This window comes from Aspergillus aculeatinus (genome assembly GCF_003184765.1).
Source record: "Aspergillus aculeatinus CBS 121060 unplaced genomic scaffold BO66scaffold_58, whole genome shotgun sequence".
NCBI classification, from domain to species: domain Eukaryota; kingdom Fungi; phylum Ascomycota; class Eurotiomycetes; order Eurotiales; family Aspergillaceae; genus Aspergillus; species Aspergillus aculeatinus.
In genome coordinates, this window is record NW_020291527.1 from 42,656 (window position 1) to 66,542 (window position 23,887).

General features: G+C 54.1%; 11 protein-coding genes across 11 annotated transcripts in view; 5 read left to right on the plus strand and 6 right to left on the minus strand.

Annotated features, from left to right (window-relative positions):
• Positions 1–22: 22 nt before the first annotated feature.
• BO66DRAFT_382757 (GTPase RIA1) lies at positions 23–3,925 on the minus strand (the record flags this gene model as incomplete). Its single annotated transcript, XM_025646024.1, has 6 exons — positions 3,629–3,925; positions 3,485–3,505; positions 2,510–3,405; positions 924–2,456; positions 497–825; positions 23–402 (listed from the first exon to the last, which is right to left on the minus strand). The coding sequence occupies exons 1-6, from the start codon at positions 3,689–3,691 to the stop codon at positions 23–25; spliced, it is 3,222 nt and encodes a 1,073-aa protein (XP_025499567.1). The 5' UTR covers positions 3,692–3,925.
• Positions 3,926–4,035: 110 nt separating this feature from the next.
• BO66DRAFT_395144 (DUF4604 domain-containing protein) lies at positions 4,036–5,003 on the minus strand. The gene is made up of 2 exons (XM_025648154.1): positions 4,658–5,003; positions 4,036–4,609 (listed from the first exon to the last, which is right to left on the minus strand). The coding sequence occupies exons 1-2, from the start codon at positions 4,686–4,688 to the stop codon at positions 4,134–4,136; spliced, it is 507 nt and encodes a 168-aa protein (XP_025499568.1). The 5' UTR covers positions 4,689–5,003; the 3' UTR covers positions 4,036–4,133.
• Positions 4,954–7,033, plus strand: BO66DRAFT_382765 (WD repeat PRP19 family protein). Its single transcript, XM_025646025.1, has 5 exons — positions 4,954–5,187; positions 5,248–5,292; positions 5,354–5,786; positions 5,847–6,310; positions 6,375–7,033. Exons 1-5 carry the CDS (start codon positions 5,175–5,177, stop codon positions 6,836–6,838), a joined length of 1,419 nt encoding a protein of 472 aa, XP_025499569.1. The 5' UTR covers positions 4,954–5,174; the 3' UTR covers positions 6,839–7,033.
• A 256-nt stretch (positions 7,034–7,289) lies between these two features.
• Positions 7,290–8,984, plus strand: BO66DRAFT_423275 (putative RING finger domain protein). Its single transcript, XM_025650100.1, has 3 exons — positions 7,290–7,600; positions 7,730–8,467; positions 8,525–8,984. The coding sequence occupies exons 1-3, from the start codon at positions 7,544–7,546 to the stop codon at positions 8,666–8,668; spliced, it is 939 nt and encodes a 312-aa protein (XP_025499570.1). The 5' UTR covers positions 7,290–7,543; the 3' UTR covers positions 8,669–8,984.
• On the minus strand, positions 8,947–9,827 carry BO66DRAFT_382766 (mitochondrial 54S ribosomal protein mL43). Its single transcript, XM_025646026.1, has 3 exons — positions 9,723–9,827; positions 9,572–9,654; positions 8,947–9,484 (listed from the first exon to the last, which is right to left on the minus strand). The coding sequence occupies exons 1-3, from the start codon at positions 9,759–9,761 to the stop codon at positions 9,193–9,195; spliced, it is 414 nt and encodes a 137-aa protein (XP_025499571.1). The 5' UTR covers positions 9,762–9,827; the 3' UTR covers positions 8,947–9,192.
• A 398-nt stretch (positions 9,828–10,225) lies between these two features.
• Positions 10,226–11,670, plus strand: BO66DRAFT_333124 (U1 small nuclear ribonucleoprotein 70 kDa; the record flags this gene model as incomplete). Its single annotated transcript, XM_025644160.1, has 4 exons — positions 10,226–10,487; positions 10,574–10,701; positions 10,764–10,860; positions 10,970–11,670. The coding sequence occupies 4 exons, from the start codon at positions 10,226–10,228 to the stop codon at positions 11,668–11,670; spliced, it is 1,188 nt and encodes a 395-aa protein (XP_025499572.1).
• Positions 11,671–12,478: 808 nt separating this feature from the next.
• On the minus strand, positions 12,479–13,544 carry BO66DRAFT_395150 (ribosome assembly factor MRT4). Its single transcript, XM_025648155.1, has 2 exons — positions 13,390–13,544; positions 12,479–13,280 (listed from the first exon to the last, which is right to left on the minus strand). Exons 1-2 carry the CDS (start codon positions 13,437–13,439, stop codon positions 12,737–12,739), a joined length of 594 nt encoding a protein of 197 aa, XP_025499573.1. The 5' UTR covers positions 13,440–13,544; the 3' UTR covers positions 12,479–12,736.
• A 362-nt stretch (positions 13,545–13,906) lies between these two features.
• BO66DRAFT_358293 (mitochondrial distribution and morphology protein 10) lies at positions 13,907–15,602 on the plus strand. Its single transcript, XM_025644927.1, has 2 exons — positions 13,907–14,139; positions 14,195–15,602. The coding sequence occupies exons 1-2, from the start codon at positions 14,043–14,045 to the stop codon at positions 15,574–15,576; spliced, it is 1,479 nt and encodes a 492-aa protein (XP_025499574.1). The 5' UTR covers positions 13,907–14,042; the 3' UTR covers positions 15,577–15,602.
• Positions 15,603–15,641: 39 nt separating this feature from the next.
• On the minus strand, positions 15,642–17,243 carry BO66DRAFT_395152 (triose-phosphate isomerase TPI1). The gene is made up of 6 exons (XM_025648156.1): positions 17,022–17,243; positions 16,651–16,930; positions 16,489–16,563; positions 16,253–16,365; positions 15,975–16,189; positions 15,642–15,919 (listed from the first exon to the last, which is right to left on the minus strand). Exons 1-6 carry the CDS (start codon positions 17,057–17,059, stop codon positions 15,891–15,893), a joined length of 750 nt encoding a protein of 249 aa, XP_025499575.1. The 5' UTR covers positions 17,060–17,243; the 3' UTR covers positions 15,642–15,890.
• Positions 17,244–17,767: 524 nt separating this feature from the next.
• On the minus strand, positions 17,768–19,594 carry BO66DRAFT_304587 (uncharacterized protein; the record flags this gene model as incomplete). The annotated part of the gene is made up of 2 exons (XM_025643231.1): positions 17,768–18,841; positions 18,905–19,594. Coding segments are annotated over 2 exons (1,764 nt in total), but the record flags the coding sequence as incomplete, so codon positions are not given.
• A 2,047-nt stretch (positions 19,595–21,641) lies between these two features.
• The window catches only part of BO66DRAFT_196672 (Protein kinase domain-containing protein), a 2,874-nt gene continuing 628 nt past the window's right edge, over positions 21,642–23,887 (plus strand). Inside the window, exons 1-4 of the mRNA XM_025642496.1 lie at positions 21,642–22,291; positions 22,362–22,391; positions 22,458–22,969; positions 23,103–23,882. Of these exons, the coding sequence (XP_025499577.1) occupies positions 21,844–22,291; positions 22,362–22,391; positions 22,458–22,969; positions 23,103–23,882 (1,770 nt within the window). The 5' untranslated portion in view covers positions 21,642–21,843. The remainder of the gene's footprint in view (positions 22,292–22,361; positions 22,392–22,457; positions 22,970–23,102; positions 23,883–23,887) is intronic.

Below are 23,887 nucleotides of genomic sequence, written 5' to 3' on the forward strand. Positions count from 1 at the left end.
CCCCCCCAAAAGATCTAAAGATCTACTTCTTCAAAGTCTTCTGCTTCTCGGCATCGATCAACTTCCGGCCCTGCACGACCAAGCCCTTCCGCCGGCGCACGGCATCCATGTACCGCTTGGCGACGTTCTCGCGGTCGGCCAACTCGCCCAGATCCTCGAGCTCCTCCTCGGTGGCGGGCACCCAGAAGGGGTCCTCGTCGAGGGCCTCGTAGCCCGCGAAGATCAGCTGCGGCTGGGCGGCGCCCGACGTGCGCTTGCGGATCTCGTCGGCGAACCCGAACGACTCGGCCACGGGGAGGAGGGCCAGGATCGTGAAGAACGGGGTGCCTTCCTTCATCGTCTCGGAGAGGATGCGGCCTCGGCGGCGGGTGATGACGCCGTAGACGCGGCCTAGGACTTCGGCTATTCCGGGGGGGTTAGCTTTGTGTTTGAGGGATTTTGGGGTGGGGGGGTAAGACGGTTTTTTTTTTGTGAAGGGGAGGGGGGGATAACATACTCGACGCTTGAATCTCACAACTATACATGGCAAGCATGATGCGGGGACTCCAATCTAGGAATCCCTGGGAGATACTCTCGCGGACCAGGCGGATGGCCTCACCCGTCAGCCGGCCTAGATCGAGGTCTTCGCCGTTGGTGGAGGTCGCGGAGAGTTCTTCTAGGAATACGGCGACGCCTTGCATGGGTTCCTGGCAGAGGGGCCCTTGGCCCGTCGCCAGCTGGAAGGCGTACGCGATCTTGTCGTTGAAGTCGCGGACGATCAGGGCCTCGCGGCTGTTGGTGGTGTCTGCGGTGACGGTGGGTTGTTGTTTGGGGTCGTCGAGGAGGCTTTTATGGTGTTGAGATTCAATGTTAGCTTAATGAATCACAGGGGCAAGTGTTGGGTGGAGAAAAGGGCGCTGCTGGTTGCTGCTGGCTGGACTTACAATTTCTCGCAGGTGTTCACGGTGGTAGCATCCACCAGGATGTTAGGGCCAACTCGTCGGGGCCCAAAGGCCGTGATCCGGTCGACCACGTTCTTCCACAACTCTTTGTCCTCTTTGACCTCTTCGTCGAAGATCTTGTTGAGTTCGGCGCGGAATTCCTGCAGCGACAGGAGAGTCGCCTCGCGGGCTTCCTCGGTGGTGGCTTCGCTGGCTTCCACGGGCTGGCTGCTCTCCGCCGTACCTTCGGTGTCGATGCCGCCGGATTTGTTCTCCGCAGCCGTCCGTTTCTGGGTTTGCAGTCGCTTGATGGTCCCCACGTGCTTGGAAAAGAACTCCGTGACAGCCGATGGCAGGGGCACCACACGCAGTCGCATGGTCAGTTGCTTCGAGGGCGACACGGCCAGGATGCCACCGCGGCCAAGCTCGGGGTTCTTGGGTGCGGCCATCTCCGGGGCGCTGGTGATCGTCTCGCGGTAGGGCACGATGGTCTGACCGGTTTGGATGTCACATTTGGCAAAACGCTCGCGCAGGTCCTTCAAGCAACGCTCTAAGTGCAGTTCACCAGCTGTCAGGATCACATGCTCACCGCTGTCGAGGACCTCGTATTGCGCGCAAGGGTCACTTTGTTCGAGAAGTCGTAGGCCGGTGACCATCTTACTCAAGTCGGCCGGGTTCACAGGCTCCAGGGCAACGCGAACAATGGGAGGAGTGTTCAACGAAACACCCGCCAAGTTGATGCTACCCTCAAGTTGCGAGCAGAGCGTCCCCGTCTTCAAGACGTGGCCAGCAAGACCTCCAATACCAAAAACAACACCCGCAGGCACGGACTGGAGGGGCTCCAAGCTTCGCCCCATTAGCAGATACAGATCGGTGACTGTAACCTTCTGGGGTTCGGGGCTGGCATGCGGGTTCTCCGGGTTGAACTTGGGAGCGATCACATACACGGAGTCTCCCACGGAGAGCGTACCCGAGTAAAGACGTGCGAACCCGATCAAATGCTCGGGGTCCTCTTTCTCCTCGGGCTCAGCTGGCGCATCGTCAAGATAGGTCCGTTCGAGGGCGGACGTCACGCGAGAGAAATCGTCTTGCTGCTGACCGCCGGCTTCCGCCTGCATTTTGGCGATCTCCTCTCTCTTCTTGCGGGCTATCTCCCGCGCTTCATCCGCAGACATGGTGGTACCAGAGCGCTTCTTGCTCGAGGAGAGCTCACTCTCCGGGATGGCGACCATCTTACTGACGTAGGCCACAACTGGCTCGTTCGGCTCCGTCTTGAAGCTGATCATGGCGTCCTTCACCTTCTGGTCGACGAAGTCTGCTCCCGGGGAGTCTGCAATCAAGGCCGGTAGACGGGTTGCTTGAGCCGCGGGCGGACTAGGAAGGTATTCAATGACAGAGACCAGGACAGCGGTCGAAAGAGGCAGCCACATCGAGAACAAGGTGGTCATGATGTTCTTAGGGTCGCGGGAGCGTAAGATGTAAGGAGGAATGTTGATGTTCAGAGATTTGGTGATCTTTTCCAACAAGGCTGGATCGCTGTTGACGGTCAGTAAACGAACAAGGAACCGTGAGCAGGTAAAGTCTCTTACCCCCGCCCTGAACCTCCGCCAGTCGTCGCTTCGTATGCTGCCCAGATACTGTCCAGCACAAGTTGAACGAACATCGGCTTGAGAGCGCGGCCCTTCAGGTGCTTCTGCCCAAGGACTCGCTTGGTCTTGGGATCCAGATAATAGTCTCCCCAGAGGACCTTCTCCAGAATCTCACGCTTGATTCCGAGCTTCTTCTCGTAGATCACAGCGAACTGTCGAACTGTAAAGGCCCAGCCATCGACTGCACTGCAGAAGATGACGTTGTTCTTCTCTGGTGCAAAGTACAGATCCTCGTCGTCCTTCTCCTCATACTCAGTCGTTTGCTCGTCGTCGTGATCTTGCTTCTTGTTGAGGCGCTCTTCCATGCGCTCCCGCCACTGCAGGTCCTCTTCCATGCGCTCACCCTGGTAGAAACTTCCGATCACCGCATTGACCTGCTCCAGCAGCTTGCTCATGTGCAAGTAGGCCTCACCAGGGCTCATTTTCAACTCCGTCACCAGTCGGTCGATCTTGTTGATCACCAGAATGGGCTTCAGTTGCTCCACCCAGGCTTGACGCAGCACGGTGACCGTCTGACTGCAGACGCCCTCGACAGCGTCGACCAGAACGACGGCACCGTCGCATAGGCGCGAGGCAGTCGACACTTCGCTACTGAAATCGATGTGCCCCGGAGAATCGATCAGGTTGATCAGATACTCCTTGGGCTCGGGGGCAGCGTCGGGCGCGGGACGGCGCATCATGGAGAAGAACAGAGAGATGGCCGACGACTCCATGGTGATACCCCGGAGCTGCTCATCTGGACGGGAGTCCAGGTAGCGGATCTTGCCCGCCAGCTTGGGAGAGATGATACCATTGGTGGCAATCAGACTATCCGTCAAGGATGTTTTACCATGATCCTATATGATATCAACTTGTAAGTCTCGAGGTCCCTTGCGGCCACAGGATCAGATTTTTTTTTTAGAGGTTGCTACCTACAACGTGAGCGAGAATGCAGATCTGAATGTGAACATTAGCGTTGTTCTGGCTGTGTTGCGACAAAGAAACATGAGTGCGCGAGGAAGTCCGACGTCATGTCATGCAAAGTGGGATGATGGAGGGGTAAATTGAGACTGAACTTACATTCCGGATATCATTGGGCTTCCGTTGTAGACGAACGAGGTCATCTACATTGACAACAGGCATCTTGAAGACGGATTGGTGCTGTCACACAGCTCCCACGGTTTCAAGAGTGAGGTTCGATTGAGTGAATGGATGGGTTGGTTTTTTGGTTCCGCCGTTCGCTGCGGAATTCGAGGGGGGAAAATTGTCTCGGGATTTTGGTCCTGCGTCAGAGTCCTGGCTCTCTTCTTTCCACCCCGCGAACTGGAGTCAGGTATACTAGAGTAAACTGACAGAAAAAACTGTGCTTGAGACGTCTTAATAGAAGGATGAATAGGAAGTTGGTGAATTCCACGCACTTCCTGATTATTAATTGCTGCGGTTTGACGGTAACTACAACTACGGGACCGCCACTGCACATATCAAATATGCCAGCAAGGTGTCTATTCATACAGCGCAATAGAGCATTTGATCTGAGATCTAGGGTATCATCTGTTGGGCTATGTTCATGAGTCAAAATCTGTCATCATGACTCATCGTCAAACGAAAGCTTGATCTTCTTCTTCTGTTTCGCTTTTCGCACGCCCGACGAGTCTTTCTTTGTGGTGTCTTCACTCTCTGCGGCTGGGGTGTCTTCACCGATAACCTTGGCTTGTTTTCTTTTGCGTGGCCCGCCTATTTCGGCGATGTTCTGCTTGGAGGCCGATGTCTCAGCCCCAGTGTCTGATTTACTACCCTCCCCGGGCTGGCCTGCGGACTTGTTTTCGTCCTTATGATTCTTCTCGGATTGATCATCCTCCCCGGCGGGTTTGTCTCCTCGCACAAGAGCTTCATATTCCTCTTTGGAGATGATGTCGTTGCTCTCTTCGTCCACGTAGGTAGGTCCATCGTCGTCGTGTTCCTCGCGCGGCTTCCGTGGCCGGGCAACGGGTCTCTCAAGGCGACCCGAATTGTCCCCGTACTGATTTCTAAGTCTCTGTAGAAAAGCTGGCTCCTTGGCCTCTGCGACATGTTACTCAGAGACCCGGATGCTGCTGGGGTCGAACGTACCGTAGGCGAGGTCTTTTGACTTGAAGGACATGATTGTGACCAGCCAGGAATGTAGTCTGTTAGCTATGCACGAGTGAGTGTAGTGAGTTTATCCATATGTACAGATATGAGGTTTGGAGCTGTTATCGAAGCAGCTCAGGACGCGGCCACAATAGCGCTTCACAGCAAGGGTGTGGGGAACCTCTTAAGTTCTAGTGTCGCGCCCGCTGCTGTGACGTAGAAAGCCACGCTGTCACTCCGTAATCTGGTGAAATTTGACTTCAATGCTGTGTAGAATTCTTGTCAAACGAGTTGTGATCAAGAGCCAAGGTAGCCAGAAGGCAATACTTTGTTTTCTAAAGCTCCATCGGTCGAAAAGAAGGAGCTCGAGTGGTAACGTTGAACCGCCAAGCAATCGTCAGCGATCAGGCTTGCGGTGCGGCTAATCCAGATCGGGCGAGGTCGAAAAGTCCAAAGGAGCCCGCAAGCTGCACCTTCAACCAACAACCTCCCCATCAACCATCACATTCACATAAACATGCTGTGCGCAAGTGAGTCTATGGATCTTACGCGTCTGTGTAGCTTCGATGCTGACCAAAAATTGCCAATAGTCTCAGGAGAGGCACCACAAGTGCCCGTCGTCTCGCCCAAGAGCGGTACGTTGCACCCTCTCGCGTGCGCATCAATGCGACCTACTCGTATCTGACGTCTCAGCAGGCAGTGTGTTCGAGAAGCGACTCATCGAGGCGTACATTGCGGAGAACGGCAAGGACCCCGTCAATGGGGAGGAGCTTGCCGCAGACGAACTCATCGAAGTCAAGTCCCAGCGCGTTGTCCGGCCTAGACCCCCCACCCTCACCTCGATCCCCTCATTGCTCAGCGTCTTCCAGGAGGAGTGGGATGCCCTGGCTCTTGAGACCTACACGCTACGACAGACTCTGGCACAGACCCGGCAGGAATTGAGCGCGGCGCTCTACCAGCACGATGCCGCCGTTCGGGTGATTGCTCGGTTGACGAAAGAAAGGGACGAAGCCCGCGATGCACTATCTAAGGTTACTGTCAGTGCCAAGGGCGCTGGCGAGGCTATGCAGGTGGATTCGACTGGTCTGCCCGAAGCCGTCCTCGCTCGCGTGGAAAGTACACAGGCTGCGTAAGTCTTCCGTGCCATGACCAACTGGCAGGAGCCCGCTGCTGACTCACTTGCAAACAGGCTCTCCAAGACTCGTCGCAAGCGTCCCATCCCCGAGGGCTGGGCTACGAGTGAAGCGATCTCCGCCTTCAAGCCTACCCAAACCTCCGAGACTCTCCAGCCCGGCGCAAAGACGTTGTCTGTCAACTCGTCCGGTGAATTGGCTATCGTCGGCGGCGCAGAGGGTACCGCCAGTGTGTACTCCGTATCCCAGAAACAGGTGGTTCAAGTCCTGCCAGCGAGTGGACCCATCACTAGTGCTGCATGGGCTGGTGAGAAGGCTATAGTTGCTTCGTCTACGGGCTCTGTCAAAGTCTTTGAGAATGGAACCGAAATTGCGAACTTCAACTCTCACGCTGGAGCCGCAACGGCTGTGGCTGTACATGCCACTGGCGACATCGTTGCTTCCGTTGGTGCCGACAAGAGCTACGTGCTGTATGACTTGACGACGAACTCTGTTATCACTCAGATCTTTAGCGATGCTTGTAAGCAGCCCTTTGGAAGTCCCTTACTGGGTGGAATCCAACTAACGCGCGATGTTTGATTTAGCCCTCCTTTCCATTCACTTCCACCCTGATGGCCACCTCCTTGCTGCCGGTGGTCAGGATGGCCAAATCAAGATTTTCGATGTCAAGACCGGTGCTGCCGCCGCGAGCTTCGCCATGCCCGCTCCTGTTAAGGATCTCTTCTTCTCCGAGAATGGTACTTTCTTGGCTGCCGTGGCTGAGAACTCCACCACTGTGTCTATCTGGGATCTTCGCAACGGTCAGGAGATCAAGGTGATAGAGACAGGCAGCCAGGTTGATTCCATCAACTGGGATTACACCGGACAATTCCTGCTCACGGCCGGACCCAGCGGGTTGACGGTGAACCAGTACTCCAAGGCGGCCAAATCGTGGTCGGAGTCCCTGCGGAGCGCCGTACCCGCGGTGGCAGCGGTCTGGGGTTCTGCTGCTCAGAGCATTGTGGCGCTGAACACTGAGGGAGGTGTGACGGAGCTTACCGCACAGTAATTCTGTTTGATACCTGGTGAATCTGGATCAAAAATCAACAATGATTATTCTGTAATTCTAGCTGGCTGTGGTTTCATTTGATCATTTGTGAATGGCGTCTCTGCTTGGATTCTTTCTTTTTTTCGTGTTTTGCTTTTCCATCCCACGAGCCAGACCATGAACCTGATCATTAAATTCCAACGAACCAGAATAAACAGAACAAAATAAGTTTTGGTGGTGCCTGACCACATATAGAAACAAAACCGAGTTGTCACCCAATTTTGGCCAGTTGTTGTTGGAGCGGGCAAAATCCCGGCTGAGAAAAGGCTATTGGCAGCGTCACCGGTTACATACAGTCAGTGTACTGTACACAACTAGCTAGTTATCGAACCCTTGATTAAACTGATTATTCACCACCACGGTTCAACCGGAGGAAAAGAAACCCAAGGGAGCCGATATGCCGGGACCCAGCCAAAAACCAAAAAACTAAAAGGACTACCACTGATATGAACCTCTAACCGCTCTCAGTTCTTCACCTCCACTGCCTACTAAGCAACCATTATGGCCTCCACCGTCTACCGCCGGCAATGAGGCCTAAACTCCGCTCGGCCTTTCTTTGATAACAACCTCCCACTCTTCTCTCTCCACTTCTCTCTCCTCTCTCTCTCTCCCTTTCCTCACTTCCCCTCGCTTGGGGCTTCATCTGCTGTTTCATTTATCACTCGGATGCCCATCATGAGTGACGATTCAGGTGTTCAATTTGTGACTTCTAGGCCAAGAAAGGTTGGTAGTCTCCTTCTCTCCCCGCTAGTCCGCCCATTTTGCCGCATGCCCTCAATCTTTCCCCTCAGGCGGGGTACACCCATCTCGGCCTCGTTGAGTTATCGATAATTTAACTGACCTTTTATGCAGCGACCGCATCATGAAATAGCAAGAGTTACACCACCACAATTTTCCGGCGGCGAGTCCTCATCGTCCAGGACGCTTCCTCCGCCCTCGCCACCACGACGGCGGTATCCCGGAGATGGCTTTGACTTTCGTCGGCCCATCGCATCGGCGACCCCCAACGCAGAAGAAGTCATCGACTTGACCCTGGACTCAGATCCTCCTCAGCCCAACGCAACTCAAGATGCTCGGAATGACCACCAAGATCACTCCACACAAATCTCACAATCGAGGGTCCCGGTAGTGGTGGATCTGGAAGAAGAATATGAAGACTTGACGCAAGATGAACCTCCCAGCAGCCCGGAGGTTCAGTTTATTGGTGCTACCGCTCGGCCTTCACGACCTCCTCCATCCTCGACGATTCCAGAATGGGCACCACAGTTATTTAGGATCTTCAACATGTCACAGGGCAGGTTCCCCGCACGACATCGAGTCTTGCGGCCACCAGATGTGGACGTATCATATATCGGAGAGCATCCAGCGGGCGCTATTGACCTGACGTTTAATTTCGACATGCAAAGACCTGACGTGAGAAGACCTGAAAGACCCCCGGCGAGCGCCTACAAGCCGCCGAGCCCTCCACCGGATGGATTCACAAGGACCCTTGAAGAGGATGACGTTGTGGTATGCCCCAACTGCGACGGGGAGCTGGGCGTTGGCGATGAGATTAGGCAGCAAATATGGGTAGCAAAGCAATGTGGACATGTACGTACCCTTCCTCATTCCCTTCGACCATTGCAAGGCCACTGCTAACGTGCACAGGTATACTGTGGCCGTTGTGCCCACCACCGCTCCAAGGCCAAATCAAAAAAGTCGTCCTCCACAAAACCATTCTCTGTATGTCAGGTGCCAGAGTGTGGCAAACCAGTCAGCTCACACAAAGCCATGCTTCAAATCTACCTCTGACCCTTTGTCCATCTTGCTGCATTTTTGAGGATTTGGGAGTCATGGGAACAGGTTTGCATTTGGTTGCATGTCGCTGGCGTTTAACTGCGGGGCTTCTTTCACATTCTCATAACATTTGACCACGATGCATCAGGATACCCCATTTTCTTCTCATTTCTAATGTTCATTCCTCCCTTCCGGTCTTTAGTCGAAGGGTTGCACCATGTTTCTTGTCGATATCGGTCTTAGGCATTCTGGTCCGGATACGATATGCATTGGCCTTGCATATACATGTGGATAATGATATTGTTCCAATATACTTAGATGACGCTTTTCCAAGATAGCACATACCCGTAGGAACAAATTAAAAAGCAATTTGTACATATGATACATATCCGATTGCAAGACAGAACCACGTTGGGGGTTCCCCCGCGGGAGAAGGGAATGCCGAAGCATGAAAACAAGCTAGCCCATAACGAATAAACCAAACAAAAAGAGTTTCCAAATTGTAACACCACTGCAGTAACCAGATACGCAATTCCCACCTACACCGACTTGAGGCCACCGTGGAAAGGGTCCCAGATACCTCTGACACTCTCGTTAAGACTCGTGATGGGCTTCTTGGTGCGCTTCGTCTTCTCGCCGCTGGCCGCCTTCAGCAGATTCGCCTTGTTGAAGATCTGCTCGGGCTCGAGGTTGCGGACACAGATCGCCTTCTCTCGGCCGTTGATGTAGTGGCCCTTGATGACGGGGTGCTTGTGTGGCCGGGGCGATACTCGGATCTCGATCTGGGGGTTGGCTTTGGCGAAAGAGGGGAGGTGGTGCTTGAGGAAGGAACTGTGTAAAGTTGAGAACCGTCAGTTTATGCCTCCAGATTATGCTTCTCAAGCCACTCCAGACTGGCTACTTGGGGAAGAGACATACACCATGCCGCGAGAGCTACCAGCCCAGTCGCAGTAGTGGAAGTCCAACTGCTTGCATTGTAGGATAAAGGCTCCGACACCGTTCTGAACAAGCGCGTTAGTCCGATTCTTCAGGATACTTCAAGGTTCTAGAGGCAAGGATCAGAACATACTCTGGCGGTCGTCACCGTCCGGATCCCTTGGACAGGCATGGCGCTGTATATTGTCACTGTTGTCTGGTTTTGGCCGGTCGAACGACTTTCCACACTGCAATCTCCAGAGCCCGTGACACCCTGGTCGGGGACTTTTCAGCGGCGCGGCGCACCCGAGAATCCCCGCCCATCATTGGCCAGGGCGGTAAACTCGGCTACCGCGACTAGGCGGTTCTCGACCGGTGCCAAGACAACTGGAACTCCCGTGGAAAGGACGCCAACGACGCGAAACTCGAATCCAACACTCAGTACTTCCCGGAGCTTCGACACTTACCTCATCTCATCTCACCCCCAACCACAGAAGGTCGGGATTCAAAAGAAGAGGGAATTTCGATTCGATCCTCCAACACATCCGAAAAAAATCCCCAGTTATTTGGATGGTCTCCGTCAGATAATACCTGAATAGAGAGTTTTCGAGTATTCTCCCGCATCCGAAACCTCTTGTGACCTGACAAGGGCGCAAAATGACGGACAAGCTCCCCCCTCCGCTTCTGGCGCTGTTCCAGCCTCGCCCGCCCCTCCGCTATGTCACGCCCATCAATCGGGCCCCCGAGGACTGCAAGAAGAGTTCCATCGGTGGGATTGCGCAATTCCTGCCCGAGCTGAAGCAGTACGAAGAGGAGGTCCCCTACAATGCCACAGAGAGCTGGATTCAGCGCAAGTTGCGACAGAAGGTGGAGAAGAAGGAAAACATGGAGAAGCAAGTCACAGAAGGGCTCGAAGGATGTATGCATCTCTCGTCTGATTATTATCCTACCTCTTGATGTATTGTGAACCGCCGGTTTTGCTGATATCCGTTGGCCGCGCCACAGATGATCCGTCGAATGACCAACAAGCTCGCGGAGACCCGTTCAGGACCCTTTTCGTTGCCAGACTGAGCTACGATGTCAAGGAGTCGGACTTGGAGCGGGAGTTCGGCCGTTTTGGCCCTATTGAGAGAGTATGGTTACCTGCGTCTCCCGAACGCGCGCTTATCGGAGTAGCTAAACTGACCATCATCAGATTCGTATCGTCAAGGACACCGTAACGCCAAAGGGTTCGAAGAAAGCGCACAGAGGATATGCTTTCATCGTGTATGAGCGCGAAAAGGACATGAAAGGTATTGCTACAGATCTAGTCGCCGATTACCCCGGATGACTACTCCTGGTATAATAATCTCCCTTGCTACTTGATTGCTAACCTAGCGTTTTTTTCTTGACGAATTCCAGCGGCCTACAAAGAGACAGATGGCATTCGCATCAAGGATCGCCGGGTTCTGGTAGATGTTGAGCGTGGTCGGACTGTCAAGGGCTGGAAGCCCCGTCGTTTTGGCGGTGGTCTTGGAGGACGAGGTTACACCAAGGCTCTGCCTTCCCGGCCCATTGGACCTGGATCTTTCAACGCTCCTTCTGGCCCCGGTGGCTTTGGCGGTGGTTTCCGAGGTGGCTTTGGCGGTGGCAGAGGCGGCCGGGGAGGCTTCCGTAACGATCGTGGTTTCGGTCCTCGCGGCGGTGTCGGGTACCAAGGAGGCCGCAACGGCTTCGGCGGACAGGCTCCTCCCAACGCTCCCTCGGGTCCCGGAGGTGGACGCAGTGGTGGCTTCGGTGGCCCCGGTGGCCCCGGTGGCCCCGGTGGAGGTGGCAGATTTGGTGGCCGTGAAGACCGGGGAGGCACTGGTAGCAACCGTGAACCCATCAGACCCCGGGACAGCTTCGGTGATCGCGACCGCCGGGACCGAGACCGGGACCGTGAGGGTGGTGATCGCTACAGAGACCGTGATCGGGACAGTCATCGCGGTAGCTACCGCGACCGTGACCGTGACCGTGACCGCGAGCGCGATAGATATGGAAGCCGTGGCGACGATTACGGGCGCAAGAGATACCACGAGGACGACTCGTACGACGACCCTCGCGCCAAGAGAAGGTACTGAACTGCTTTGACGGAGGGCTTCCTCATTTTAGTATCCAATGACCGTTTGGTGGTGGGTATTCCTGATTGATCTCCTTTCTCGTCCTCCCGCGTCGACAAGGGTAAGGCCAGCCAACACCGCCTCAGATCATAAGAGCCTGGGCGTCAATGAGTCAGTCAGACAACCAACTAGGCTGTTTCCTACAACAGTCGAACGTCGCAACATCTTTCCATAACATTTGTCAGGAGGTATCCACGGCAGCACCAGCAGACGTCTCATTCACATCAAGTCGATCGATGTCTACTCCCGCATCAGACGCTTCGCAATTTCCTATCAGTGCTCGTCATGCTCTGCTCCCTTCTCTTTCTCTCGTGTCTTCATTAACATTCATGTCCTTTGTGCTTTATGTTTGTTCCTGGGCTTTACTACGGCCGTTACTCTCTCGTTGTGGGGTAAGTATGTACGTTAGATCTTTAACATTCTCTTCAGGCGGAATCGTGGTTGGGTCGGGACTTGAGACGTTCAGGTAAGAAGATCAGGTAGGGTTTTCCATCAGCAATGACCGATACCAGGGATCTTCACACAGAGGTAAAAATCAAGGTAATGATTGGTTACTCGCGTCAGGGTATGGTGGATAGTAGCAACAGGTTTTCTCGATGTAATGCGCTCATTGTAGTATTCTTGCGAAAAGATCCGGGAGAGCCCTGATGAAGGCCTAGACCCTAGGACCAGGCTGGCCATAATAATTTACCTCTTCATTTCGCATACGTTCAACCCATTGAAATCAAAAGCGCTGTGCAGTGTCTGTTCATGCTCATGCGCCGGCACCAAACCAGCCTTAAACGCTAAGCCGAGGCACTTAATTTCTATTCTTCAGTCTCTATACACGGGCGGGGAGGGGGGTAATTGAAGGAGAATCATAAATAAAAGGGAAATGAAACTTTTCTAGATGAGAAACAAAAACAATGGTGTATATGAAAGAGACCCGCCCCGCAGACCTGTGGAAAAGAGAGAAAAGAAAAACATGATAAAAGATGATAGGTATTCCTGAGTTGGTTCATTTTCTTTTTTCTTTCTGGTTCGTCAACTACTCCTCCATGCCATCCTCATCCTTCGCCAACAGCTCGACCTCATTCGTACTCCGGGTCCAGTGCGCCTTCAAGGCGACCCGGAACTCGGACGAGACGACGCCGAACATCTTGAGCAGCGTCGTCTGCCGCGAGTCGAGCACCTCGCCGGCCCGGCACACGGGGTACCCCTCCTGGTCGTCGGTCAGCTCCAGCATCACCTTGCCCTTGACGAGGCGGGTGGGCACGCCCAGCTTGCGGAGCTCGGGCTCGATCGTGTGGCTGACGGGCTCGTCCTCGGCGGCGGGGATCTCCCCGGCGCGCGAGTACACCAGCCCGTTGGGGATGGTGAAGGCGCGCGTGCTGACCGTGCCCGCGCGGGCGTAGTCCAGCGGCCGGAAGTTGTCGAAGTAGTCCGTTACCGTGGCCGGGTCGCGCGAGGTGAAGAGCAGGCCGACGGCGCCCGTCAGCGTCGGCGACAGCTTGTGCAGGTTCGGCGCAGCTTCGTTCTCCGGCGTGTGGCCCAGCGCGACCGCCATGACTTTGGTTTTGCCGAAGAAGAGTCTGTTTTTCGAGGAAAGTGTTGTGAGTTGTTTGAGGTTGAGGAAGGTTTTTGGGATATGGTGGTAATCGGACCCATCAATAAGAATTGGAGTTTTTAGATTGGACTTACCGGCTATCAGCGAATTCCGTACGCACATCCTTCAGGTATGTGTTGCGCATGTTATCAACCCCAAACACAAACAGGTGGTCGTATTTCTCAATGCATTCTCGGATGTTAGCGTATAGGCGTCTGGTTTGTTCCTTGTGCGACTTCTTTGCGGTCTTGGACTCGTGCACGACTCTGGCACGCCTGGAGCGGGGCATTGTGTCGGTGTGGTGTGGAAGGAACTAAATAACTGAAAGAATCGTAATTTTGGACAGCAACCTTCGTGTTTCCCTGGATATGATGCAGAATGGAGGGCAGGGAAAAGCAGAAATTAAATATGAACTCGGGTTCTGGAAGTGAAGTGGATCCTCCCATCCAGTGATTTTTTTCTTGTCTTTTGACTTTTCGATAACAGCCGGATTATCGTTGATGCGGGGTCTTATCCGCCCCGACTCCCCGCTAGTCCGCTTGGAGAAACGAGCTGATGGGGAACTGGAAGTCTTTCTCCTCGTTCTGTTCGTCATCGTTCGACTTCCTACACTCCATCTTGCCTTTTGCGCTTTGTTTTGGAACGAGGCCGGTTGCGAAGACGAATCAGCATGTCGTAGAGTGTATATGCTGAGCAATTGGCTTGCGGACATACGTTCAATTGAATCTCTTTGTCTCTATCCCCGACAATGCTCGACTTCATGGATTACATCCAACTTGCGTTCGCCGAGGCGACCAACTGGAACCGCGACAATTCATATTCGTCGCTGACAGCGACTGCGCAGTGTGTGTCCCACCTTGTAGCCCCCTTTTATTCATCATGCTCATGGTATTCGTCTAGCGCTCCTTGATTTCTCCACGCCGGAGCGTCTCCGCGTCCATCTCTCCTCCCTGTCCACGCCGCACTTCGCGACGAGCTACACCCTCGGCACGGTTGGTCTGATCGATGGCTCGGTATCATACCTCTTCAGCACCGTACCCCTAAACCACGCCGCCAGCCGCAGCGCCTTGATCCCTCTCCGCAAGCTTTCCCCCGGCTACCGACAAGTGCAAGCCCCCGTCGCCCCAATCGAGAACTTCCGCGTCGACTCCATCCTCGACGACCTCAACCACCTTCCCGGTAGCGACGACAATACCAATAGAAACCATGGCCGCTCCCAAAAAGCCACCCTGTTCCACGCCACCCTCCACCTCCCCCCACCGACCACCCTGAACGCCCTCTTCCTCCGCCGCATCTCCCCGACCATGCAGCTCTCCCTGGCCGTCTGCTCCACGCGGGGGCCCCCGTTATCCAAATCCGCCCCGCAGGCCTCCCTCCTCACACAACTCTCCCACAACACCGGCAAATACAGCAACGAGTACCTCTTCAGCACGGACAACGCCCTGTTCGGGTGGCGCGGCCTCTGGAACTTCGGGCCGGATCCCCGCGCCACTCCCACCGCGTCAACACAGCCATTGTCCCTCCTCTCCGCCGGCGCGGAAGCGTACTACTCCCCAGTCTCATCGTTAATTGGCATGTCCACGGGGTTACGGTTTAGTACCCTCCCCGCTGCAACGGATGTGCCTTCATCCTCTTCCTCATCTTCTTGTTCGTCCACCAGCAGCGCGAGCAGCAATAGCAACAACAGCAACAGCAACAACCCCATCTCCACCTTCCCCTACACCCTCACTCTAACCCTCACACCACTAACCGGCTCCCTTTCGACGACCTACTCCCTGCGCGCCTCGCCCAACCTGGCCTTCAGCTCGCGCTTCGGCTTCAACGTCTACAGCTGGGAAAGCGAGATGGTCGCCGGCATGGAACTGTGGCGGAAGAGTCGGCGCGCGGCGCCCGCAGATGATCCCGACGATGACGGGCTGGAATGGGCGAGACGGAAGATGCGCGGGGAGAGACACCCCCCTTTACCTTCTCCCGTTCGGAAGACGGATCCCCTGGGACAACTACACCCGGTCAGAAAGACCGCCGGGCAGGAAGAAGCGAATGAATCGGTCCTGAAAATTCGCGTGGATCAGTCGTGGAATGTGCGGTTGCTGTGGGAGGGCCGCGTGAAGGAGCTGTTGGTTAGTGCCGGTGTGGGGCTGGGGCCGAGCTCGTTTGCCTCGTCGCTCTCGTCGCTCTCGTCGTTGAGTGCGGCCGGTGCGCAGAGTTCCGGGGGTGGTAGTGCCGGGGTTGGGAAGTCTTATTGGCATGGGGTTGGGATTTCGGTCTTGTATTCTTCTTGACAGAGTTTTGGCTGTATGAGAGGCTGTACATATACTGTATTATTGGATTCTACGAAGCGTAGCAGTTATCTGAAGTTGGTTATTCGAGACTAAAGAAAATATAGATTTTGTGGTATTTGGATGGACAAAGTCCTCATCGGTATATGCACTTTCATATAGTAAAGGCGGAGGGAGGTGGTACCCCGCCTTGCATGGAGGAGATGCTTTTCACATTAGCCCCTACCAGCAGGGCCAGCATGTCGGATTAGGGGGTTGACGTTGCTGGCACTTTGATCGGGTATCATATCACGTTATCAGACGAGAGTCGTGAGTGCTTACAGACGAGCGTTGATAATGTCGACGACTGGTGGCTGTTAGTTTGTAGACCGAGCATCGATTCAAGGGAAGGAAAAACGTACAGGCAGGCTTCAAGCTGGCACCGCCAACGAGGAAACCATCGACATCGGCCTCCTTGGCCAGCTCGCGGCAGTTCTTCTCGCTGACGGAACCACCGTAGATGATCCTGGTGTTCTCGGCAGCGTCGGCGGAGATGGCCTCGGAGAGCCACTTGCGGATGGCAGCGTGGACCTCCTGGGCCTGCTCGGTGGTGGCGACCTTGCCGGTACCAATGGCCCTGTTGGGAGAATGTCAGCATTCTGAAACTCGACTTGTTACATTAGTTAGGTCGGCAACGTACCAGACGGGCTCGTATGCAATGACAACCTTGGACCACTGCTCCTTGGAGAGCTCCTTGGCGACGGCGTTGAGCTGTCTGGTGACAACGTCGATGGTCTTGTTGGCCTCACGCTCCTGTAAATCCCCAACATGTCAGCATACCATCATCACCACCACCACCAAGGTCAAGTACTAGGAGCTAAGCTACAAAGTGGGGTAGTGATGCCACAACTACCCAAAGGGATCCACACAACATACCTCAAGAGTCTCACCGATGCAGAAGATGACGCTGATGTCACCCTCAATGGCGGCCTTGACCTTGCGGGCAATGAACTAACAGACACCAAAACATTAGCCCAAGCCATTGGAGATTATCATAGGTGGGGGAAGAGATGTCAATTGGTTGACATGAAAACATACCTCGTCGCTCTCCTTCAGGATGACACGGCGCTCGCTGTGGCCGATGATGGTCCAGTTGATCTTGGCATCCTTGAGCTGCTCGACGCTGATCTCACCGGTGAAAGCACCGTTGGGCTTGTCGAAGACGTTCTGGGAGGCAACGCCGATCTTGTCGGAGGCAGCCTCGCGGGCAGTGAGCAGGTAGAGGGAGGGAGGGGAGATGACCACCTCGGCGGACTCGTCGAGCTTGGCCTTGTTGAGGTTGTTGATGATGGAGGTAATGCTCTCGGCAGTACCGTTCCTTTTGTGGTGATTGAGTGTTAGTTCGGCTCTGATTTGTTTGTTTTCATTTCTGCTGCTGCAAGCTGAACAGGGATTGGGAGAGGTCGTACATCTTAAAGTTACCACCGACGAAGAATTGGCGAGGCATCTTGGAGAGTTTGGTTGTGTGAGTGGAAGAGACGAGAAGAGAGACGGAAGAGGGGTAGGTACAGTGGGAGGGTGGATTGGAAGGAGGAATAGTATGAAGGAGAGAAGAAGGAGAAGAGAAGAGGAAGAGAAGAGGAAGATGAGAAGAAATGAATGACGACGAGGAAGACGAGAGAAACACGGAGGGGGAGGGGAGAGCGAGAAGCACGGCGGGGCTCGGGCCGGTGTGAACGAAAGGGAAGGGTTGGGTTTGAGTGGGAGGGTCGATGGCGGGGCTTATCGATAAGTCACTTACTTTCTGCCTCTGCCTCTGAGCTGGCAGCCGGAAGCTTTCCTTCTGCATCAATTCTTCTGCTGCTTCCCTGCTGCTTTTCGCCTTACTGCAATTGGGTAACAATTCGCGTGACCTGCAAAGCCTGTCTGCTACGGAGTACTTCTCCTCGATTCATGTGCTTCAATTGATTGCCAGGTGTATCCATCAAACTAAATTGGTGTTGAAACTAAACTTCTCTGCCAACCTCCAAAACACACACCCGCTGCAATGACGTTATAGCATACCCACATCCCCCCTTCACCCGAGGAAACGCCCGAAAATTAAACGGAGAACTTAACCGGAGAAAACAAACCCCCCGATCCACCATAAGAATCAAGAAGCACATGGGTACATCATCATTAAGGGAGAGCCTCAGCGAAGATCGTCCAACGGACGATATCGTCGGGCATAAAATGACCCTGAGTCACGGAGTGACATGCGTCGGGGCAGGTAACATGCACTGTCCCACTCCTCCTCCAGGACCCGCGCTTTGAGGTCCAATAGTCTCTCGCGATGCTCCAGTCGCGCCTCCCGATCGTCCAACATCCGCGTTCGAATATCGTTTCGCATCCGTCCGCCATCATAGCGGCCAATTCTCTCCTCGACCAGTTGCTTCATGTCTAACCCCTCGGGAGGAACAGGCGCCTGGATGATCTTGGGCCGATCTCGGGCCGGCCGTGTAACTTCTCGGCTGAGAATGACCCTAGGGTCGTTGTGATTACTCTTGGCAGGGACCACATCAATGGAACCAGCAGGGTAACCATTGCGACCTGTCCCCTGATTTGAACTGCTTTTCTGAGGCTGTTTGCGATAGTGCGTCCGGTAAACCTGCTTGGTGCTGGGGGCCGAATGGCGACGGTAGAGACTGCCTCGCCATGGTTGAGGTTGAGGGTTCTCTTCGGCTTCTGACCCCTCATCCGAACCCTCGGACATTGAACTTTCGTCGTCGAAGTCGAACTCAGACTCCCCATCGCCCACATTACTCGACTCCATGCCTAAGTCTGTCTCTGGCTCTGCGACGGGCATTGCTGCGTTGATATGATCAGGCTTAGGATGCGTGGGGGTATGAGCCCTGGTCTTACCCAGCTCATGCAACTCGGGTGGCTTCAACGGGCTGGGTTGGAGATGAATATTGGGACCTCGATGGACCGGACCCTGTGTGACAGAAGCTCCGCGAGGATCATTCCACATGGTTGGCATCTGTGGGATGCCCCTTTGCGTCTCATGCTCTGTAAGAGTGGCTGCAGAATCATGAGTTCCTGCAGAAGGACGATATTGTGGGTGCGCAGCAGCTGGCATCCCCTGCTGTATCCAAGCCGCCCATTGCTCCTGGGGAATGGGCCGCTGTACTCCTGTCGGGAATGAATGCTGTGGTGGAGGAGGTGGAGGCTGGTGATTCGGCCTGAAAGGCAGTGGCTGCTGGATATCAGCCATTCTTGCGGGCACTGTTCCTTGATGGGTGGCAGGTTCCTGAAGCACGGCAGGCCCTTGAGTAACAGCAGACCCTTGATGGACGGCGGGCCTCTGGGGGACGGCAGATCCTGCGTGCCTGGCCAATGGATTGGTTGGAGGAACAGTTTGGCTCAACCTGGGTTCCCTGTTGAACAGAGTATAGCTGCTAGGGGCTTGAAAGGTGTCTCCGGTAGGGGTTATTCTCTCCACAGGTTCATTGACAGAAACCTGCGGGTATACCAGACTTGCAGCCTTCTTCCGGATGATGACTTCTAACGAGACCGTCTCATAATCACCGCGTCGAGTATTCTTGCCCCTAACAGGTTTCTCGTCCTCCTTCACATAGACGCAAGCCCATTCGAATCGGGGACCGCTGGACCTAAGCTCATGAATTAGTTGGTCGACGTGGGCCCGCTTCGCCTTGGACAAAGAATGGTACTGCTCGGCCACGGGTAGCTTCTTGGTCCGGTTGACCACCATGTTCATCAAGTCTGATTGGCTAAGGTTCATCTTCGCTCTCTCCACTTGACTCCAGGTGCTCTTCTTCCCGGGGGTGGGGGTGGCCTTGAAGAAGGTATACCCCAAGTAGAAGAGGGGAGCAGCAGCATCAACGTCATTCATGGCAGCTATGCCTCCTGGCTTCGGCGTGTTCTTGTTGGAAGCCTTCTCGGTCTGTACATGGAGCCGGTTCATGGAGTTGATCAAGTAGTCTGGACTCGCTTGATCTTGGGGGTTGATTGATACTATACGAGGGTGCTCGTTTGACTGAACTGGTGGATGATGAATAGGAGGAACCGGCGGGACTGGAGGGACAGGCGGAACCCGGTTGTCTGAGTTGATCTTCGCCATACTGTAGGAGGCGGGTCCGTCTGGAGTGGATGGATGGGATCACAGTGAGTGAAGAGTGAGTTGGAGGATGAAGAAAGCAATAGTCACAGCATCAAAGACTTGACAAGAGACAACCGGGGTCTGAATGACAATATATGCTGAGAATTTCAGCTGGAAATGTTTTGGAAGGGGGAGGGGGGTTGGCTATCAAGCACACATGCGTGCGTCATATATACTGAGGAAAGAAGTCCGTAAAGCGGACTGGAGGCAGTCTCCGGCACTCCAACGTCCGACAAACAGGCTGTAAGAATGTTTCAGACCGGGCAGATGCTCGTTGCGTTCTGCCTTGTCATTAGAGAGAATCCCCGAACCTCACGGTTTTCTCAGGAAAAAAAAATCCCCCGAAAGGAATTAGAGGTAAGTCGTGATTTTCTTTTACTGACTGCCTGACTGATTGTCTCTCTGATCATCCAACCAAGCATCCATCCATCCATCCATCCATCTGAGGGCAGCGTGCCTGTGACATTTGCAGGGCGCATAAAGAAAAGAGCCCGGGCAACAGTGAAGGGTCAGGCTGAACTGGATTCGATGATGGATGCCAGTAATTTCCCTCCCGCCTCTTTTGTATTCCGTGGTTTCTTTCCTTTTTGTCGCCTTCGTCATTTCCGAAGACCACGGCCTCGTATTAGTATTCTTACGCCTCAGCCGCAATGAGATCTGAGATTGGGGCTATGCAGGGGATGAGAAACACCAACAGCCAGCTATGTCAGATGCCAAGGTGAAGTTGGATTTACAATGCTTAACAACTCCAACAACTCCTAGGTACAGTGACTACAGTACTAGGTATCACCGCGTGGGTTCGAGAGAAATCCCTCAGCTTCACCCCCTTTGCCCGCAGAGTGGCTGAATTTCGGTCCAGGCAACAGAAAGCTCTGTTTTGTACCTAGTAGCCACTCAGCGATCAGTTCCAACACTCCCATCCAACGAAGGCGATTGCCGATTGGGTGGTGGGGAAACTTGCACGGTCAGGATCATGCAGCCAAGCCACTGTGGCGCTTGAAGCGCCCGGCTGCAAAGCTGCAAAGGTGCAAAGGTGCAAAACATTGGACAAGACCACATGGATCTGTACTTCACCACAGGCCAGGTGGATCCCTTATCGCGTTGCATATGTATGGAAGATGCCATGGACGCGGCGCGACATACTTCAGTACTTCACTCACTTCCATCACTTCCATCACTTCCGCTGCACACGGCAAAGAGAGAAGTGACCGCTATTACCATTTGCCCAGTGCTGAGCTGCTCAGGCCTGCAAGCATCCGCACTGCAATCGGAGGCTTTCCTATTCTTAGGAAACACCGTCTTCGGACATAGGAGAAGACCTTGACCGCGCTGGTTGGTGGTTGCGAACCCTCCTCCATTATACCAGACGTGCCCAGTTCATCAAGTCTCAGCAGCATTACCCAGGCGACAGCCACGGGAAAACGCGCAAAGCCTCCTTGTACATCGTCATGCTGATAGGCCAGTCGAGGTGTGACTCACCCTCTCACTCCTGCAGGTGTAGACTCTACCAGGTTCAGGTTCGAGCGATGTGAGCCCAGCTCAAGGGCCTGTCCTCATCATTGGTCTATGCTAGCTACCTACTAACTATCAGACTTTATTGCATTTGCCTGCTCTTCAGAGTTAGGGCTCATTGAAGAAGAAACGCAAGAATGCGATAGCATGGCCAAGCACGAGTGAAGACATGGGGATTGTTGCTTTTTTAGGTATGGTAATATTTATTTCTTTGTGGTCTTTGTGACTTGACGCTCATCAACTCTTTATCAATTCTAGTAAAAGCTCTGGCTTCTTTGTTGAGCCACCGGCTTCATGTCTTGTTCCTGCTTTGTGTCGAGCCAGCCGACACAATGGACTGTTCCCGCAATAGCTTTCATACACTGACCTCCAGCTTTATGATTCCCGCCGTACTATCAACACCACTAGAATGAGCCATTGTTCACTGAATCTCTCCAGCATCAACTGCTTTCTTCCTGATAGTTCTTTCAATCTCATCCAAAGGGACCAAGAGAACTCATTTAAAATGGAGTCCCCCCATGGCTTCCGTGGCGATGAGGGGTATCCAGATAAAACGCTAGACTATATGGTCCTTGCTCAACAGAATCACGAACTCATCTAAACCACTACCGAGAGTCACTATGAGTTCTTTTCCAGTACAGAGATGGGGCTATGATTTTCGACACCTTATTGACCTGATCACCCGTGACAGAAAGCACGATCCTAAGTACTTCCACAGTTACCGGCACATTCGAAAATATGATTCAGAACTCGCTGCAGTCATCCGTGAGCTCCTAGAGCCGGGCACTAACCTTGCGAGTAATTTCCCAAGCCTTCATCAAGTTCTCTCCCATCGCTATAATGCAGCCTTGGCTGGCCGGGAAACAGAAGTATCCCGATGCCGGCACGTCGAGAAGGATAGCGGCGAGAGATACGATAGCCACCAGTACCAGACTCAGCTTCTACGGCACCCGGAACTCTATGTAGGCAGGGGTGAGGAGGCTAGGAAGATAGGTCTCAGATGGAAGTCTCTATGCAAAATACTGAAGAAACAACACTTCGTTATCCGGGGCATCCTCGGCAGTGGAAGTATGTCCTCCCCCATACGGCACTGTCCTGCAAATGCTCTCGGCTCACTGATGACCCTTTTCTTCACTAGGTTACGGTATTGTCCTCCTTGCCCATAAAAGTGAGTTGGCCCCGAAAATCTTATGCGATTGTATGGAGCGACCTTTTACTAATGCTTCTCTTTCAGGAGACGATGAAGGTCGCTTGTACGCTATCAAGATGGAGAACCTGGTTACAATCGCCACAACGGTGAATTATCACGAGGAATACAGGGTTGTCGGCGCGATTGGACCCTCACCGGTAATGGCGCCCTTGTTCTTACAAGACGATGAACACCACTACATCCCAGTTGAGGCGTACATTCTGCTTCTTGCCAACGAGTGTGGCCGGTTCCCGACCCTTGACTCGGTCTACTCCCACAAGTTATACCAGGCCATCGTGATGTCCGCCCACCTCGATGAGGCCGTTGCCCAAGCTTCTTATACCCCCAAAAACCCTGATTATGACGAATTGCTCGCGCGGAAATTCGGGGCTTGCACCGCCAGTCAACTCATAAGATACAAGAAATCGTCGCTGGAGGAGCACATGGTCTGCAAGGTTGCATCTCAACTCCTGGAAGGCGTCGCCTATTTGCGCGACATGCATATCTGCCACGACGATCTCAAGAACGATAATTTCATCGTAGAAGAAGACTTGAACGTACGTCCTTTTCCCCCCTCATCCTTGCCCTCTCACCATGGAGATGGTTCCCCTGTGCGCGACTCTCATGCTCTCTTCTTTTGCTTCTTCCCATATGAACGACTGCTCACTCGTGAGATTCGGATACAAATAGACCATCATCATAGACATCGGACTCTACACATTCGCCCTCACCGATAACGACTATCTCAAGGGAGAATTCACCTACGTACCCGCGTACGAAGGCGGCCTCACGCCGGAATTGACCCTCGAGCTCTTTAGGGCCCGCTATATAGATGAAGCGCAGAAGGATTCGCAGTTCCAGATTAAGCTCCCCCACGACCAGCGGATGACCGGCCTGTGGGTGCTGGCCTCGAACATCTACGAGCTGCTGCACGGAATCGCACCCTGGGAGGACCCCAAGTGGGACCGGCACATCGGCTATGTGCAGGATTGGCGGCAACCCGGGGTTGACCAGACAATCTACGCCGATCGAAAGCAAGCGCTCAACGCACGGCGAAAAAGGGTCATCAACAAGGAATTGCCGCTCTCGGAGATGCTCTCGCAGGACTGCGCCGATGCCATGCTGATGATGTTCGCCAAGGACCCTGGGGACCGACCCACGCTGCCGGAGGTGGAGTCCTGTGTGTGGTTTGGGCAGTGGAAATACGAGTCTGACGATCGCGACAGGTTCAGGCGGCCGGGCAACAGTCTGGAACGCAGGCAGCAGGATCAGCAGCAGGTTCAGCAGCAGGCGCAGCAGCAGGCTCAGCAGCAGGCGCAGCAGCAGGCACAGCAGCAGGTGCAACAGCAAGCGCAACAGCAGGCGCAGCAGCAGGCGCAGCAGCAGGCGCAACAGCAGGCGCAACAGCAGGCGCAACAGCAGGCGCAACAGCAGGCGCAACAGCAGGCGCAACAGCAGGCGCAACAGCAGGCGCA

Excerpts from the sequence above, each read along its gene's own strand:
- BO66DRAFT_395144 (XM_025648154.1), bottom strand. The coding sequence starts at position 4,688 with ATGTCCTTCAAGTCAAAAGACCTCGCCTACG. Across the intron at positions 4,610-4,657 it reads GTCAAAAGACCTCGCCTACG|AGGCCAAGGAGCCAGCTTTT; the intron begins GTACGTTCGACC and ends AACATGTCGCAG.
- BO66DRAFT_382765 (XM_025646025.1), top strand. Across the intron at positions 5,787-5,846 it reads GTGGAAAGTACACAGGCTGC|GCTCTCCAAGACTCGTCGCA; the intron begins GTAAGTCTTCCG and ends ACTTGCAAACAG. Across the intron at positions 6,311-6,374 it reads TCAGATCTTTAGCGATGCTT|CCCTCCTTTCCATTCACTTC; the intron begins GTAAGCAGCCCT and ends TGTTTGATTTAG.
- BO66DRAFT_423275 (XM_025650100.1), top strand. The coding sequence starts at position 7,544 with ATGCCCATCATGAGTGACGATTCAGGTGTTCAATTTGTGACTTCTAGG. Across the intron at positions 7,601-7,729 it reads TGACTTCTAGGCCAAGAAAG|CGACCGCATCATGAAATAGC; the intron begins GTTGGTAGTCTC and ends CCTTTTATGCAG. Across the intron at positions 8,468-8,524 it reads TAGCAAAGCAATGTGGACAT|GTATACTGTGGCCGTTGTGC; the intron begins GTACGTACCCTT and ends TAACGTGCACAG.
- BO66DRAFT_382766 (XM_025646026.1), bottom strand. The coding sequence starts at position 9,761 with ATGCCTGTCCAAGGGATCCGGACGGTGACGACCGCCAGA. Across the intron at positions 9,655-9,722 it reads GGACGGTGACGACCGCCAGA|AACGGTGTCGGAGCCTTTAT; the intron begins GTATGTTCTGAT and ends GCGCTTGTTCAG. Across the intron at positions 9,485-9,571 it reads GGTAGCTCTCGCGGCATGGT|TTCCTTCCTCAAGCACCACC; the intron begins GTATGTCTCTTC and ends AACTTTACACAG.
- BO66DRAFT_395150 (XM_025648155.1), bottom strand. The coding sequence starts at position 13,439 with ATGCGCAACACATACCTGAAGGATGTGCGTACGGAATTCGCTGATAGC. Across the intron at positions 13,281-13,389 it reads ACGGAATTCGCTGATAGCCG|ACTCTTCTTCGGCAAAACCA; the intron begins GTAAGTCCAATC and ends CTCGAAAAACAG.
- BO66DRAFT_358293 (XM_025644927.1), top strand. The coding sequence starts at position 14,043 with ATGCTCGACTTCATGGATTACATCCAACTTGCGTTCGCCGAGGCGACC. Across the intron at positions 14,140-14,194 it reads GCTGACAGCGACTGCGCAGT|CGCTCCTTGATTTCTCCACG; the intron begins GTGTGTCCCACC and ends GTATTCGTCTAG.
- BO66DRAFT_395152 (XM_025648156.1), bottom strand. The coding sequence starts at position 17,059 with ATGCCTCGCCAATTCTTCGTCGGTGGTAACTTTAAGAT. Across the intron at positions 16,190-16,252 it reads ATTGCATACGAGCCCGTCTG|GGCCATTGGTACCGGCAAGG; the intron begins GTACGTTGCCGA and ends TTCTCCCAACAG. Across the intron at positions 15,920-15,974 it reads TGCCAGCTTGAAGCCTGCCT|TCGTCGACATTATCAACGCT; the intron begins GTACGTTTTTCC and ends AACAGCCACCAG.